The sequence below is a fragment of the Ctenopharyngodon idella genome, chromosome 4 (assembly GCF_019924925.1).
Source record: "Ctenopharyngodon idella isolate HZGC_01 chromosome 4, HZGC01, whole genome shotgun sequence".
Lineage (NCBI taxonomy): Eukaryota > Metazoa > Chordata > Actinopteri > Cypriniformes > Xenocyprididae > Ctenopharyngodon > Ctenopharyngodon idella.
The window spans coordinates 15,934,842-15,953,712 of NC_067223.1; the positions used below are offsets into that span (position 1 = coordinate 15,934,842).

Sequence of the window (18,871 nt, forward strand, 5' to 3'; positions counted from 1 at the left end):
TCCTTGGTCCATTTTATATTATTAGTGTCACTGTTTTGGGTATTTTAGTATTTAATTCATTGAAATATCCAAAATAGGCATTACCTTATTGTGATTTAATATACAAACCAATTTTGGGGTTGATAATCTGGCAAAAATGCTACTGAAAAAGATAAATTGGTAAAATGCCATTTTGGACATACTGACTGGCAACAAATCCACTTCAGTGACACTTTTAGCGTCTCTTCCTTGGTCAATTTTATACTATTAGTGTCACTATTTTAAGGTATTTGAGTATTTAATTCACTGGATTATCCAAAAAATAGGCATTACCTCATTGTGATTTAATATACAAACCAATTCTGGGGTTGATAATCTGGCAATAATGCTATTGAAAAAGATAAATTGGTAAAAAAAAAATGATGGCAACCACTTCATTGACAATTTTAGTGTCTCTCGGTCCATTTTATACTATTAGTCTCACTATTTTGAGTATTTTAGTATTTATTTCAATAGATTGTCTAAAAACTAGGCATTACCTCATCGTGATTTAATATATAGTGCATTTTTGGGGTTGAAAATTTGGCAAAAACGCTATTGAAAAAGATAAATTCATATAAAATTGATATAAAAAGCCGTTTTCGACAGACTGACTGGTAACAAATCCACTTCATTGACATTTTTAGTGTCTCTTGGTCCATTTTATGCTATTAGTGTCACTATTTGGGGTATTTTGGTATTTAATTCAATGGATTATCCAAAAAATAGGCATTACCTCATCGTGATTTATTTTTGCATTGCATTTTTGGGGTTGAAAATCTGGCAAAAACTACAGCATAACCAGCCCATGTGTGTGTTTGAGTGGCGACACGCGAGGTTGGATACAATTAGATAATTCATGATTCATAAAGCAGTGAAAATCCAATCATTAAAGATTAGCAGAGACGCTGGAGCTCGTCGTGTCCCTGATTTAAGATGGATCATTTTATTATCGTGCTGCATCAGACGAGCTGCTTAAATGACTTCATACGGCTGCTTTAAACAATTAGAGAAGTCGCTGTACACTTCGAGTATTATTGCAGTGAACTGTTTTGAAGGTTTCAAGTGAGTGCATGACGCCTTCGCAGTTATTCTTCCCGTTCTTTCGGAACTAAATATAAACTGTCCATATTTGAATGCAGTCGTTCATGCATATTAATTGTGAAGTGACTAATTTCTCGAGTTTGACACATGTATTAGTCAGCGGTAGGCGGAGCTGCTCATGTCAAGCCTAAAATCTTCCAGCTCCCCCCGCAACATGCTGCAATGCTGATGTCTGCCCATGCAATCAATTTATGAGCTTTAGTAAAGCCAGTGTTTCTCTTCCTCACCGTTTAGCTGAATATGTGTCCCTGCGCAACACAAAGACTGCTGCATCTGCCATTGAACGCAGAATAAATGGAGAGGCACAAAATGTAAAAGGAATTTGGTGTATTGAAAAGCCACCAAGCTCCGGAATGCTAATTCAATGGCCTTTTGATGTTTTCCCATTTATGGCACATAAAAGCCTCATTCTGCATTTGGAAAGAGATTTGGAGAGACATCAGTGAGTTGCTCTGTGCCTCGTGTTGTTGCTACATTGGTTCGGTAGCGTGACACTAGCTTAGCTGTTTTCAGAACAGTGTAGCTTTTCTTGTAGCAAGCTACTTTTTCTAACAAGCGGCGTTGAAGTGCAACAAAATGGTTTATTGCTGTTTTTGTCATGTCGCAGTGAGTTAACTGAGGTATATAAAAATATATGTCATTGATAGTTGTGTTTTTTCAAAAATATTACCATGTTTGTGGTCGTTGAGTTTTTTTGTTTGTTTGTTTGTTTGTCTTTGAAAGAAGCTTTTTTGTTTGCCAAGGCTCCATTTATTTAATCAAAAAATACAGTAAAAACAGGAAAATTGTGAAATATTATTACAATCTAAAATAACCATTTTCTATGTGAATATATTGTAAAATGTTATTTATTTCTGTGATGTGAAGCTGAATTTTCAGCATCATTACTAGTCTTCAGTGTCACATGATCATCAGAATGTTCACAAATCAGTCACATGATCTTCAGAAATCATTCTCAAGAAACATGTCTGATTATTATCTGTGCCTAATATGTTTGTGGAAACCGTGAAATGTTCACTCTAAAAAATGCTGGGTTGTTTCATCCCATTGGATCAAATATGGACAAACCCAACCCTTGGTTTAAATTTTTAAATAAGTGTCCATATTTGACTCAAACATGGGATGAAACAACCCAATATTTTTAGAGTGTTGTTGTTCAGGATCCTTTTAAGAATAGAAAGTTTAAAAGAACATCATCGTTTGTAACATTATAAATGTCTTTACTGTCACTTTTGATCAATTTAATGCATCCTTTCTGAATAAAAGTATTAAAGGGGACCTATAATGCCCCTTTCACAAGATGTAATATAAGTTTCTGGTGTCCCCAGAATGTGTCTGTGAAGTTTCAGCTCAAAATACCCCACAGATCATTTATTTGTCAAATTTGCCCCAATTTGGGTGTGAGCAAAAACACGCCGTTTTTGTGTGTGTCCCTTTAAATGCAAATGAGCTGCTGCTCCCGGCCCCCTTTCCAGAAGAGGGCGGAGCTTTAACAGCTCACGCTTCGGTTGCTCAACAACAACAAAGCTGGAGAATCTCACACAGCCAAAATGAGGATTGTCAGTAACGGTGTTCAGCCTTACATTGTTCAAACCAGAGTCGACACTGATGGAGAGACTCAGGAAGAAGTTACAACTTTTAGAATGAAACTGAACGTTTATGAATGGTTAGTGGATAAATTTATGTAGTTGCTGTGGAGTTGATTCAACTCATCGACTAGCATGTGTCGTCATGTTAATCTTTTGTGCAAATCCAGCATTGAATTGACCCTCGTTTGTGAAGCAGTCCGGCGTAAAATGCCGGCATGACAACAACACTCTACTACAACAACTCTTCCTCTTCTCTAAAGCAGCCCAACATGGCCTCACCCCCTTTGTTGAGTGCTCTCGGGGGCGGGGTTTATGTAAATTTTAGGGTTAGTGATGTCACTAACCTGGGAAGAAGCTCGTTGTAGTCCCTACCAGCCGTTAGCTGTAGTCCTTAAAGTGATTTCTGTAAAAGAAAATATCTCTCTTTGCATTGAACTTTGAGTGTCGTAGCGATCACGATCTGGCCTTAATGTAGCATAAATATATAATGAATATGGCCTAAAAAAAAAGAAAAAGAAATCACAGAAACAGCTCTGGCGCATGTTTAGAAATGGCAGCAAATGGGCTAAATTAGCGCTTCCGCCGTAGCGTAACACAAGCAAACATTGCATAAACTCACAATCATCATGGATCGGAGGAGGCATGAACGCAGCAGATTGGTGATTACCATTGTGAGGAGCATTAATTAAAGCTAATTAGTATTTGTCATTGTGACAGAACGTATAAGGAGCCGCATTTGTTTAGCACACAATGACACGAGAAACGCCGGCGCTCATTAAATGGACTGTAAAAGGAGGAGATTACATCCTGGAGGAAGTCCATCATTCACCCCCGTGCAGGACGTTAATGGTATAATCGAGCTCTCGAAGGGTCGGCTGCTTAGATATTACAGCTTACATTAAATATGAAATATGACTCTGTCCACCTCAATATGGCCTGTCAAGACCTGATTTTTCTAAGTCTGTCGTGTTAAGTTTGAATAAATGATGTCAAGCACCTGGAGACGCGATTTGAATGATGGAGCTTGATGGAAAGTGCTTCTTTTATGTCCACAGCAGCAAAAGGCTGTAAATGTTTGAGTCATTTTGACTGCATGAAATCCAGTATTTACAAACCTGCTCCATACCACATAATTGTAAACTTATTTTTGCTTGTTTTAGTTGTTTTACTTTTCTTTTATGTACAGATTTTATTGGTTTGCCCAGTGGTTGGAAAAGAGTTTCTTTTGCTCACCAAAGCTGCATTTATTTGATCAAAGATACAGTAAAAACAGGAAAATTGTGAAAATTGAAATATTATTACGATCTAAAATAACTGTTTTTTATGTGAATATATTCGAAAGTATAATTTATTTCTGTGATGCAAAGCTAAATTGTCAGCATCATTACTCCAGTCTTCAGTGTCACATGATCCTTCAGAAATCATTCTGATATGCTGATTTGCTGCTCAAGAAACATTTATGATTATTATTAATGTTGAAAACAACTTAATATTTTTGTGGAAACTATGATACATTTTTTTTCAGGATTCTTTGATGATTAGAAAGTTCAAAAGAACAGTGTTTATTTGAAATAGAAACATTTTGTAAACATCATAAATATATTTACTGTCATCTTTGATCAATTTAATGCATCCTTGCTGAATAAAAGTAGGCTCTTAATTTCTTAAAAAATAAATAAATAAATAAATAAAATCTTTCTGACCCCAAACTTTTGAACTGTAGTTTACAGTACATCCCTAAAATATTAATTCATTAGGTTTTAAACTAGGGTTATCTATAAGCATTAATTTTATTAGCAAAATTTTATTTAATTTTTTCTTCATTTATTTATTTATTTTTGGTCCAAAAGTTACACAGTCTGAATAAACAGAATGTCTTGATTTGGAAAACAAATCGGATTTTATGTGCAGAATAAACAAAGCCCAATTCTCTCTCTCTCTCTCTGTGTCTCTGTAGGTGGCGTGTGTATCGCTCAGTCTCTGAAGATCCCTCGGGAACCCAGGCCTGGGGAATTCGACAAGATAATCCGCCGCCTCCTGGAGACCCCCAACGCCCGGGCCGTCATCATGTTCGCAAACGAGGATGATATCAGGTGTCTCCTTTCTGTTCTTCAAAGACATTCCCTGGCTAACCGTTCCCTGTTCTCTTTATGATCTCCAGCTGAGAGAAACCCTTCATCTGTGCCTTGAGAAAGAAAGGAAAGAGGAAGCAAAAAAAAGGAAGCTGGCTGTGTTTCCGAGTATAATACCGGCATACTGAACTCTCTGTAGTATATACTGTATACCGCCTACTGTTTTTAAAATGAACAAGTGAATTATACCAGACATTTCAAACACATCATCACATTGCATGTTTCATTTCATGAAAATAAAAATTTAATTTTTGCGCATTTTTAATCTTAAGTTTTGGTAGTCTGGAAAAGTCAAGAGTAGGGTTGTCAAAAAAGTACCAAGTCGGTACTGAAATTTTAAAAATGTGACGATACCAGCATTTCCCCCTAGCATTTTGAGCGCTGTTTCTGAAACATCTCTGATTGGCCATTGTGTTCACGCACTTAATAGATATGTCTGTGATTGGCTACAATGATCAACGCTTCAAAAACGTTGTAAACAGACTTCTTTGACGCTCTTCACTGAGCGCTTAAACAGATACACATGGGAGCGTTTAGACACCTGCTTTCTTTTTATATGAGGGATCCGCTCAACAGCGCTCAAAATGCTAGGGGGAAATGCTGGTATCGTCACATTTGGTACCGAAGTCAGTACTTTTGACAACCCTAGTCAAGAGTAAAGTAAGACATTCAGCAACTTGAATCAGTGTTATTTTAATATCACTGAGATACTATTTAGTTTATATTCACTCACCAGCCACTTTATTAGATACACCTTGTTAGTACCGGGTTGGACCCTTTTTTGCCTTCAGAACTGTGTTAATTGTTAGTGCTGGAAACTTTTCTCAGAGATTTTGGTCCATATTGACATGATAGCATCACAGCTGCTGCAGATTTGTCTGCTGCGCATCCATGATGTGAATCTCCCATTCCAGCACATCCCAAAGCTGCTCTATTGGACTGAGATCTGGTGACTGTGGAGGCAAATTGAGTTTAGTGAACTCATTGTCATGTTCAAGAAACCAGTTTGAGATGATTTGAGCTTTGTGACATGGCACTTTATCCTGCTGGAAGTAGCCATCAGAAGATGGTACACTGTGGTCATTACGGTCAGCAACAATACTCAAGTAGACTGTGGCGTTTAAATGATGCTCAATTGGTACTAAGAGGCCCAAAGTGTGCCAAGAAAATATCCCTCACACCTTTACACCACCAGCAGCCTGAACTGTTGATACAAGGCAGGATGATCCATGCTTTCATGTTGTTTATGCCAAATTCTGACCCGACCATCTGAATGTTGCAGCAGAAATCCAGACTCATCAGACCAGGCAACGTTTTTTCCAATCTTCTATTGTCCAGTTTTGGTGAGCCCGTGTGAATTGTAGCCTCAGTTTGCTGTTGTTAGCTGACAGGAGTGGCACCGGTGTGTCATCTGCTGCTGTAGCCCATCTGCTTCAAGATTTGATGTGTTTGGTTGTACGCGCACCTCGGTTGTAACGAGTGGTTATTTGAGTTACTGTTGCCTTTCTATCAGCTTGAAACAGTCTGGTCATTCTCCTCTGACCTCTGGCATCAACTAGGCATTTTCTCCGAAAGAACTGAATTTTTATTTTTTATTTTTTTTGGGTTCATTCTCTGCAAACCCTAGAGATGTGTAACCCCTCCTGTTCGAACCGCCCGCTCTAAGTGCCAACATGAGAGTAGGGTGCTCTAACAATGAAGCTAAAGACGAGCTCTAGTGTTAGTCGCTAGAGCACCTCTTGAGATCAGGGGAGTGAGGTTTACATGTACAGCTCTTATTGGCCTACATCTATTACACTTACCTCCCTAAAATATAACCCCTCCTGTTTGAACCACCCGCTGGGGCTCGAACCCGGGTCCACCCGACATGGGAGTCAGGCACTCTAACAAGGAGTTTAAGACTGCAGTCTCTAGTGTCAGTTGCTAGAACGCATCTTGAGATCAGGGGAGTGAGGTTTACACGCACAGCTCTTACCAGCCTATGTCCATTACACTCACCCCCCTAAACCTCACTCCCATCCAGGTCATGGCATGAAATGTAACCCCTCCTGTTCGAACCGCCCGCTCTGAGCGGGACTCAAACTCGGGTCCGCTGACATGGGAGTCGGGCGCTCTAACAAGGAGCTTAAGACCGCTGGAGCGCCTTTTGAGTTCAGGGGAGTGCGATTTACATGCACAGCTCTTACCAGCCTATGTCCATTACAGATGGTTGTGTGTGAAAATCCCAGTAGATCAGCAGTTTCTGAAATACTCAGACCAGCCCGTCTGGCACCAACAGCCATGCCACATTCAAAGTCACTTAAATCACCTTTCTTCCCCATTCTGATGCTCAGCTTGAACTTTAGCCATTTACACAACACTATTTTCAACTAAAAACTGAAAGCTTTTTATAAGTCCGTTTTTATAAGGCCGTTCATTTACACAACAATGGCATTTTGGGAGCCTGAAAATGCAAACTTTTAAAAATGGGTTTCAAAGTGCAAATTTTTGAAAACGATACCACACCACGATACGCAAAGACTTTTTCTGTGTTTAGTACATCGTTGTGTAAACATACCCTTAATACATTAAGTTGCTGCCATGTGATTGGCTGATTAGATATTTGTGTTAACGAGCAGTTGAACAGATGTACCTAATAAAGTGGCTGGTGAGTATATATACATATATAGAGAGAGAGAAAGAGAGAGAGATACAGCAAGGGAGAGGGGAGGAACAGCTACAACAGACTCATTAACACATTTCTCCTAAAGTACCGTCCCTCCCAGCAGCCTTTGCTCAACTCCCGCCTTTATCTCAGTTGCCACCTGTATATTGTCCAACTTTACTGCACTAAGTACAGATGGAAAGCAATTAAAAATGCTGGGGAGGAAGTTAAGTGAGGCTTTCTGTGCCTGGAGGGAGAAATGCTCTAATTTCCTCTGCGTCTTCAGATTGTGGAGGTCCTCGCAGCTTTCCTGAGCCAGTCCCCGAGGTGCTGCTCTGTGCGCAGAGATTTGGCTTCATCACATAGAGCGTACAAAAAAATGTTAGCTTTCCTGCAATCTATACATATGTTTGTTGATATAACAGCTGCTGAGGAGTACAATATTTATTTATATGCCTTGGAGGCAAATGCTAATCTGACTTCATACTCATAGACTTTTATAGCTAGCTCAGGCAAAACAGGGTGGGAAAAATGTTAAATGATGGGCATATTAACAGATTGACCTAGCGCATACTAACTAGTTCACACTGGGAAAATATACGGACAGACTATAAAAAATGTAAAGTGTGAAAATGGTTGGTTCATTTTATCTGATGGTGAGTTTTAGCTTATATATATATATATATACATATATATACATATATATATATATATATATATATATTTCTGACATGAGTGAGGATGGAGAGCGTGTCTTTATTTGAATATCAGTCAGTGAGTTACAGCAAACAGATGCCTGCAGCTCCTGACACACATTTATCTGAACTCAAGCGCTTCACTAGATAAGATATAGATGTGCTTGCGGTGTGCTTTGTTGTTTGAGGCTGATGTATCATTGTTTATGTCTACAGACGAGTGCTGGATTCTGCTAGGAGGAGCAACCAGACGGGTCACTTCCTGTGGGTGGGGTCTGACAGCTGGGGTGCCAAGATCTCACCGGTGATTCAGCAGGAGAGAGTGGCAGAAGGAGCCATAACCATCCTGCCCAAACGAGCCACGGTGGAGGGTACGTACATGTGAAAACAGACGACTGACAGATACACTTGCATTCTCTCAGGAAACTTTGTGTTTGCTCTACAAAATTTTGCATTTGCTCGCAAAACCTTTGCGTTCCCCCGAGAAACTTTGGGTTCTCCTGGGAAACTTCGAGTTTGATCTCAAAAGTTTTGCGTTCGCTCAAAAAACGTTTGCGTTTCCTCTCAAAACTTTTGCATTTGCTCACAAAACCTTTGCGTTCCCTCACAAAACTTTTGCATTCCCTCGCGAAACTTTTGCGTTCCCGAGAAACTTTGCATTCCCTTTTGCATTTGCTCAAAAAACCCTTGCGTTCCTTCATAAAACATTTGCGTTCTTTGCGTTCACTCTCAAAACTATTGCATTTGCTCACAAAACCTTTGCGTTCCTCTGAGAAACTTTGAGTTTGCTCTCAAAACTTTCGCATTCTCTTGGGAAACTTTGCTCCCTTGCAAAACATTTGCGTTCCCTCTCAAAACTTTTCCGTTCCTGTGAGAAACTTTGCGTTCCCTCGCAAAACTTTTGCATCCCCGAAAAACTTTGCGTTCCCTCGCAAAACGTTTGTGTTCCCAAGAAACTTTGCGTTCGCTCTCAAAACTTTTTCATTCTCTTGGGAAACTGCGTTCCCTCACAAAATCTTTGCGTTCCCCTGAGAAACTTTTTTGCGTTCCCCACAAAACTATTGTATTTTCTCGCAAAACCTTTGTGTTCCCCCGAGGAACTTTGCAAACACAAAGTTTCTAAGCGGAATTCAAAACATTTGCGAGAGAACGCGAAAGCATTGACAAATAATTTTTCCTCCCATCTCATATTTTTTTCCTTTACCATGTCCCTTTAGGTGCTCCGTAACAATCAGTTATAAATTAAACATATTATTTGTTAGTAACCGGGATAAGCAAATCCTCGGCAGTCACCATAAATCATAAACAATTCAATAGTGCATGTATTTTTTCCCTGGTTTTTGTGAAGTTCTGGTTAGAAATTAGTTTTTGTGAGAAAATTACTTTTTAAAATCTAGTATTCACAAACAACTGAAAACAATATAAAAAGGCATGAAAGTCATGAAATAAAAATTTTAATGATCCCTTTGTTGTAGGCACAAAACTAGGGTGTATTCAACTAAACTGGTCAAATATTTTAGTCATCTCAATAGCAAAATGTTCTAAGTATACCTGAATTCACCCATTAGATCGCAAAGCTCAGACATAACGGAGACATTTTTTTCCACTCTCCAGTGGTGTCAGACAAGCATTGCTAACAATTAGCATCATGGTCCGACACTTAATACTGTATCCATATAGTGCCGAGTGCATCCGAGCCTCCTCCTGGTGGTTTTCTGCACTCAAGTAATCATAGCGCTGTCCCTCAAGCAGCGGCTCTCCGCTCTGCAGGCAACAGCTCGGGAATAGACCCACCAATTAGAGCACTTTTGTCAGAACACATTGTATAATTGTGTCTGTGGGGATACGGATTAGACGCAGACAGCCAGACAGGAATACTGCCGAGGAATTGCACATGCTCTGTCACTTTACTGACACAAATGTGTGATATTACTTTAGATGCTTATCTCCTTCTTTTCAGTCCATAATTTTAATTAATTAATACTACTACTGCTACTACTACTACTACTACTAATAGTAAGGCATTTAAAATCACAACAGACTGGGCCATCTGACCAATCACAACAGACTGGAATAACACAGTTAAATCAATGTGTTAGTTGGCATTTCATTATTTGTGAAATTTACTAGCAATTTCTGAGTGAAAATTGTTTCAAAGCCAATTGTTTTTCACTGTTGTTCCTTCAGATGTTTATCTCCTTCTTTTCCTCACCTCTCTTTCCTCAGCGTTCGATCGCTACTTCCGTAGCCGCTCGCTCTCCAACAACAGAAGGAATGTGTGGTTTGCGGAATTCTGGGAGGAGAACTTTGGATGCAAGCTGGGGATGCATGGAAAACGGCCAGGAAGCCTTAAAAAGTGCACCGGTAAGATGTGTTTGAGTTTGAGCCATTATTTCTTCCATTTTGCAGAGTTCAACAATTTTTCGGTTTTAAGAGGGAGATGCAACAAAAGCCAAATGGCTTTGAGAGGTTTTGAAGCGAGGCCAGAACACGGTACTTTCTGTGGACAGGAAGTGACACGTCTCTTTAAGGCTGTCAGGTGCTCCAGCTTGAGCAGTCGATGCAAACAATGTGTGTTCCTGCCGTAAGGCTTCAGACAGCAGTCCGGGTGACATTTGGATCGTTTCCAGTGTCTGATTTCATCACACCTCTCTTTCCTCTCTCCTGTCCTAAAAGTCCAAGTGTGCCCGGAATGACAGTCTAAGAGGCCGAGCAACACAGTTGAACAGAAGGCACATTTATGGGTACATTAACTGCCGACCCACACATTCGTTTCACTCTTTGTGCTGGTTTCTCTACATTGTTCAAACTCTTGTTGTGACTGTAAACATCCAGTAGACTCAAAATGTTTGCCCCACCCCCAGATTCATCTGATTGGTGCATTGATTTAAAACTGACATTTATTTGCTGAACTGTTTTTAACCATACAGTTTTAACCCAGTTTAAAACAGTGCAAGATGTGGTAAAAATACCTAGTATGTCCTACTGGTGCATGTTTACACAGACAAACAAAATTATTAGTTTATTTATAGTAATGTATATTAATGTTGAGAGTTTTAACTTAATATAATATAATATAATATAATATAATATAATATAATATAAATTGTAATGTATATTATTGTTGAAAGGTTTAATTTATAATAAAAATATTATAAATATAAATAAATAAACAAACAATGAAATGGTAATTTATAATATAGTTGAAAGTTTTGATTTATAACAATATAATATAATAATGAATATAATAAATAAAAATGGTAATGTATATTAATGTTAAAAGGTTTAATTTATAATAATAACAATAATAATACATTTTAAATGCATATGTGTGTTCATTTATTCATATACTAGTACAATTTTAACATTTCAAGTTGTTTAAATCAACATAATTTCATATATTATGAGTGAACATTAATTAACAACAATAGTATATTTTTAAATTAACATTAACCTTGTTGTTTTTGATACCTAATGTTTGATGTTTGATGTTAATTAATTAAATCTTATTGTTACCAAAATCGATTCTGCATATTGGTTGTCAATATGTAGTATACTCAAGTGAAACAGCTTCTCAAACAAGAACAAATGTAGGGCGGGGCTTGATTTTGTCCGTAGGGAATTGACTGGATGGTTGTGGTTTGCTATTGGCTGATCTCATGTGAGTGACAGGTTGCCCCGCCCTCGTCATCAGAGAAGAGAAGAGATATCACAGCAAGAGGGAGAGGAGGTATTCTGATTCAAGATCATGAGGAACATGAAAAAAAAAAATGATGTGCACAGATAAATCATTTATAATGCAACATTCCATAAAAAATAAGAATTTTCAATTTTGATTTAATTGTGACTTTAATAAAAATAACCAGTATTAGTATTTTAAAAACAATATAAGCTGATCTCTACAGTAACTGTGACACAGTATGCCAGGGGGAATGTTGTATTGTAACAACAATAGCGAACCAATCTGCTGTCAGCCTGGAGCTGCCTGTCGATACACACACACACACACACACACACACATGCACACGCACACTGGTCAGATGGAGAGGAAGCTCAGTGTGTGCCGTGAGTCACTGTGCTAATTTGAGGGCAGCACAGAGCGTGTGACACAGAGAAGATCTCGTCTACCTGAGTGCGTCACTGCTCATGAGAGACTGCAACAGTCCTGTGACCTCATCCCATGAAATGAGCACAGACAAACCAGGGTCAGACTGACAAACTGACCGTGACTGTGTCGGTTAACAGAGCCTGAATATCGACCTTCAGCTGCTGCATTTGAATTCAGATAATGCAGCCGTCTGCTGAGGCAGATTTAAAGATGCTACTTTAGCTGAGTTGAGTGTGTGTGTGGATGTATGTGTATGTGTGTGTATGTGTGTGTGTGAGAGAGAGAGAGTGTGTATTTAAAAATGTTTAGATATTTTACTGAAAAATAGGTAAAAAAAAAATACTTATTAGAAAATCATTTGCTACAGCCCTACAAAAGCTGAAGAAACACAGCGCTCGTTGAAAACTCAAGGCAACAATGGCATTCTCCCCGTGACAAACATATCATGTGTTGTGTCACACAACAGCCACAGACACCCGACTGCCAACGAGCCCCCAGACGAGTCAATCTGCTCCCGACCGCAGAGCTTACCTGCCCTAAAACACTGTCAACCCAGACACAATGAATTATTTCACTTGCCAAGTGTTATTTGTGCAAGCAGAAAGGATTGTACACATGTAAATATCCTGAACTAGACATGAACATGAGCTCAAAAAAAAAAAAAAAAAAAAAAAAAAAGGTTCTTCATATTTTTAAAATGTTCTTCACAATAAAACAAAATCTTTCTTTTAAGAATTGATCTCTGAAAGGTTCTTTGGAGAAACAAAAACCCCTTATGGATCCTTTATTTTTAAGAGTGTATAACAAAGAAATATAGAAACAAACAGGAATTTGGGGCAGAGTATATCAAAGGGCTTGGCCCATTTTTATAGAAATAGGTTTTATTTTACTTCAAAGACATGAATCATGATTTGCAACTGATTTTTTTTGTAGTTGTTTGCATTTCGAAGATAGTAATGTGTAATTTTAAAGGTGCAGTAAGTGATTTCTGAGAAACGCTGCTGAAAGTGGTTCGGACTGAGCAGCACAACAGGCTTGTAGCCAATCAGCAGTAGGGGGCGTGTCCACTCATGATGGGGGAGGAGAGAGAGTGAGCCAATCAGCAGTAGGGGGCGTGTCCAATCATGATGGGGAGGAGAGTGAGAAAATCAGCAGTAAGGGGCGTGTCTACTCATGATGGGGAGGAGAGAGAGTGAGCCAATCAGCAGTAAAGGGGTTGTGTCTACTCATGATGGGGGAGGAGAGAGAGTGAGCCAATCAGCAGTAGGGGGCGTGTCCAATCATGATGGGGAGGAGAGTGAGAAAATCAGCAGTAAGGGGCGTGTCTACTCATGATGGGGAGGAGAGAGAGTGAGCCAATCAGCAGTAAAGGGCGTGTCCACTCATGATGTGGGAGGAGAGAGAGTGAGCCAATCAGCAGTAGGGGGCGTGTCCACACATGATGGGGAGGAGAGAGAGTGAGCCAATCAGCAGTAAAGGGCGTGTCCACTCATGATGTGGGAGGAGAGAGAGTGAGCCAATCAACAGTAGGGGGCTTGTTCATTCATGATGGGGAGGAGAGAGAGTGGGCCAATCAGCAGTAGGGGCGTGTCCACTCATGATGTGGGAGGAGAGAGAGTGAGCCAATCAACAGTAGGGGGCTTGTTCATTCATGATAGGGAGGAGAGAGAGTGAGCCAATCAGTAGTAGGGGCCATGTCCACTCATGATGGGGAAGGAGAGAGAGGGAGATTTGACTGTAGAAAGAGAGATGGCTGAGAGACATTACAAAAGAGGAGGGTTATGATTGGGCAAGAGCATTAGGACCCGTGTTAATATTAGAAAATCTTTCCAGCGCTGGATAGACCGAAGCGGGAAGGCCTGAAAATGGACGCTGATGTTGCGTCGTTTCTGCTGTGTGAGTAACATTGGTTTTGCTATGTTTCACAGAAGCAGTGCTGTTGTTGTAATGTTAGCTGTAGTAACAGGACAGTTTTGAGTGTCATTGTTTGTCTGGAGCTGCTGGCGACTAACAACCAACTCTTGCTTTTATATGCTTTTTTTCTTATGTATTGGATTTTCTTATGTATTAGATGTTCATCATCTTCACTTTAGTTTTCGCGAAGCATTATTTTGATTTGTTTCAGCTGTGATAAAGAGACATCCACGCTTTGCCTTGTGTGTTTGTGCATTTTGTGGGCCAAGCAATGAAGGGAGGGGCGTGTTTGTTTTTGGTTGGTTTCAAATATCAATAGTGTTTCTCATAAATCACTTACTGCACCTTTAATATGACTGACAGTCCTTCAAAATGTATTCTAGAGTGTTTTTATTGTGTTCTGTTGTTGTGCATTAATGTTGGTTTGAAGTTGTAGGTAATTTCTTTTTTTCCTAAAGTAAGCACTTCTCCATTTTCCAATACTGTGTCTTTTGCTCCTGTATGTTTAAGGCTAATGTCGGCTAGCATTGTAAACTAGCTGAATACTGCATATGCCTTTGTTATGTAAATGTTAATGAGCTGATGTTTGTGGAGTCGCATTGCGAGCATTAGAGTAATTCTACGCAGCACATCAAACTTTTATTATTTCACACAAGCAAGAAAAATCCACAGTATGATCTACTATCTAATACAAAACCAAGTAAAAACTCACAGCAGAGCTGCTATTAAATCTACAGTAAAGATGAGAATGAAAGAAAGCCATTGTGAGTGACACAAGATGTTAAAGTCTCTGTGAATGTACGTTTAGAAAAGTGCACTAGGGGAACGAACGCAACCCTCGGCTTTGATATTAGGAAACTTCCGCCCCTTCTGAGAGAATGTGCTTGACATAATGAACATAATTATACCATCACACACACCACTCATATTTTGTGACGTCTCAGTCATTCACAGTATGAGTTGTTTTTCACACTCAAACACAACAACGGCAGCATTAGGAAAGCGGAAAAGCTTCATCACACGCTTTCTTCAAACAAACGAACAAATCAGCACAGCAGTCCTCAGGAAAGCAGCACGCTCTTTTTTGTTTTTGTGGATGAAGAATCAGGGTCAATGGCGGTCACAATAGATTTTGATGTCAGCCAGTGATGGAGTTTGTAGTGGCTCAAAATGCCTGGCACGTTTTTGTCGTTATCTGTTGTCAGGCGCATTAATATGGAAGCTTGTTTCCACTGTGAAATAAAAAATAAAAAAGGTAATCTCACAATTCTGATTTTTTTTCTCCGAATTGAGAGGTTTAAACTCGCAATTGCAAGTTATCAAGTCAGAATTGCATGATATAAACTCACAATTACAAGAAAAAAGTCAGAATTCTGACTTTATAACTCACAATTCTGGCTTTATAACTCACAATTCTGGCTTTATAACTCACAATTCTGACTTTATATCTCGCAATTCTGACTTTATGACTCGCAATTCTGACTTTATATCACGCAATTCTTGCTTTATAACTCGCAATTCTGACTTTATATCTCCCAATTCTGGCTTTATAACTCGCAATTCTGGCTTTATATCTCCCAATTCTGGCTTTATAACTCGCAATTCTGGCTTTATATCTCGCAATTCTGGCTTTCTAACTCGCAATTCTGACTTTATATCTCGCAATTCTGGCTTTATATCTCGCAATTCTGGCTTTATAACTCGCAATTCTGACTTTATATCTCGCAATTCTGACTTTATAACTCGCAATTCTGGCTTTATAACTCGCAATTCTGACTTTATATCTCGCAATTCTGGCTTTATATCTCGCAATTCTGGCTTTATATCTCGCAATTCTGGCTTTATAACTCGCAATTCTGACTTTATATCTCGCAATTCTGGCTTTATATCTCGCAATTCTGGCTTTATAACTCGCAATTCTGACTTTATATCTCGCAATTCTGACTTTATAACTCGCAATTCTGGCTTTATAACTCGCAATTCTGACTTTATATCTCGCAATTCTGGCTTTATATCTCGCAATTCTGGCTTTATATCTCGCAATTCTGGCTTTATAACTCGCAATTCTGACTTTATATCTCGCAATTCTGGCTTTATATCTCGCAATTCTGGCTTTATAACTCGCAATTCTGACTTTATATCTCGCAATTCTGACTTTATAACTCGCAATTCTGCCTTTATATCTCGCAATTCTGGCTTTATATCTCGCAATTCTGGCTTTATGACTCGCAATTCTGGCTTTATATCTCGCAATTCTGACTTTATGACTCGCAATTCTGACTTTATGACTCGCAATTCTGGCTTTATATCTCGCAATTCTGGCTTTATATCTCGCAATTCTGACTTTATATCTCGCAATTCTGACTTTATATCTCGCAATTCTGGCTTTATAACTCGCAATTCTGGCTTTATATCTCGCAATTCTGACTTTATATCTCGCAATTCTGGCTTTATATCTCGCAATTCTGGCTTTATATCTCGCAATTCTGGCTTTATATCTCGCAATTCTGACTTTATATCTCGCAATTCTGGCTTTATATCTCGCAATTCTGACTTTATATCTCGCAATTCTGGCTTTATATCTCGCAATTCTGGCTTTATGACTCGCAATTCTGGCTTTATATCTCGCAATTCTGACTTTATGACTCGCAATTCTGACTTTATGACTCGCAATTCTGGCTTTATATCTCGCAATTCTGGCTTTATATCTCGCAATTCTGACTTTATATCTCCCAATTCTGGCTTTATAACTCGCAATTCTGACTTTATATCTCGCAATTCTGACTTTATATCTCGCAATTCTGGCTTTATAACTCGCAATTCTGCCTTTATATCTCGCAATTCTGACTTTATAACTCGCAATTCTGGCTTTACAACTCGCAATTCTGCCTTTATATCTCGCAATTCTGACTTTATAACTCGCAATTCTGGCTTTACAACTCGCAATTCTGACTTTATATCTCACAATTCTGACTTTATATCTCGCAATTCTGGCTTTATAACTCGCAATTCTGCCTTTATATCTCGCAATTCTGGCTTTATAACTCGCAATTCTGACTTTATATCTCGCAATTCTGACTTTATATCACGCAATTGCAAGTTTAAATCTTGCAATTCTGAGAAAAAAAGGCAGAATTGTGAGATGCTTTCTATGGGGGATATAAAACCCTTGGCTATCATCAAAAATATCTTAATCTGTGTTCTGAAAATGAACGGTTTGGAACAACATGAGGGTAAGTAATTAATGAAAGAAATTTTAATTTTGGGTGAACTAACCCTTTGAGATACACCTATAAGATTGTATTGTGGCCACAAGAATTACCATTTTTTTTCTCAAATTTCCTCAAATGTATTTATTATTTAAATATGTCATAATTATTTTAAAATGCACTTTTAAAAACAACATGATGACCAAAGTGTTTTACAATTAGTTGAAAAAACAAACTATTATTATTATTATTACATATTACACAATTATATTTTTTATATATATATTTGTCAACCAAATATACTGTTTAAAAGTTTGGGTCAATAAAATAAAATAAAAAATACAATAAAAAATAATAAAATAAAATTAAAATAAAATAAAATAAACTTCCTATTCATCAAAGAATCCTGCAAAAAAAAAAAAAAATCATTTTGACAAAAATATGAAGCAGCACAACTGTTTTCAACATTGATAATAATCAGAAATAATCATCGTATTAGAATGATTTCTGAAGGATCATGTGACACTGAAGACTGGAGTAATGATGCTGAAAATTCAGCTTTGATCACAGGAATAAATTATATTTTACAATATATTCACATATCATCATTTATTTTAGATTGTAATAATATTAACTGTTTTTAACAGTTTTTTGATTAAATAAATGCCTTGGGACCTCTTTAAAAACAGACTTTTGAATTGAAGTGTATAATTCACATTTCACCAATCATATCTAAATGAATAAAAATCAAAGCCAGTTTGTATTTCCATTCTCCAAAGTCTACTATCAGCTATTGGATCCGATTCAAATCAATGACACGCTTGACAGACTATAAAGAGGAAAGAAACACAAACAAAAACATTAAGCTGTGCACAAACTCCAATCTCATCTCTATGTGTCAGTGTGATCTTGTTAAAACCCTCAGTGCTTTTGGATGCCGCAGATGACAAATAACATCTAAATAAAAGGACACCTCTATATGATGTGAAAATCTCCACAATCGTGCGGCTCTTGGAAAACAGCACCACAATTTTCTCACTGCACACGTCAACACTAACTCGTATCCAGCACATTTAGAGGTTTCTGATTCTTTATGTACCTCAGATCAGCTGCAGACCTGTCAGGGCGATAAAGGCTCTTTCACAACCTTCAGCCAGGTAGAAGTGTGGTTTCAAATATTTATGGCCTCATTTTTGTAGACAGCGACAGGCAGCGCTGCCATCAGGCTATCAGCTCTTCGACACAGCCAAGACATTAAATACAACACACACCAGGCTGTTTCCTAAATTAAGCCATCGATTGCCAGCGTCAATATGTCTAATGATGGAAGACAGTGAAGCGAGCTGAAACACCAGGCTTGTCTGTAACGAAGCAGCGGATGGTGTCTCGTTAGGTCAATGAGTGAGTAAACAAGGGCCGTTAGTTGCACAATAACGTCCGCCACAGGTGTGGAAACAC

General features: G+C 38.5%; 1 protein-coding gene across 2 annotated transcripts in view; it reads left to right on the plus strand.

The window, feature by feature from the left end:
- Positions 1-18,871, plus strand: part of grm8a (glutamate receptor, metabotropic 8a) — a 189,294-nt gene that overhangs the window by 121,751 nt on the left and 48,672 nt on the right. For both annotated transcript variants that reach the window (XM_051892355.1, XM_051892356.1), the window contains exons 4-6: positions 4,669-4,804; positions 8,399-8,553; positions 10,409-10,546. In XM_051892355.1, coding sequence (XP_051748315.1) covers positions 4,669-4,804; positions 8,399-8,553; positions 10,409-10,546 — 429 coding nt within the window. The remainder of the gene's footprint in view (positions 1-4,668; positions 4,805-8,398; positions 8,554-10,408; positions 10,547-18,871) is intronic.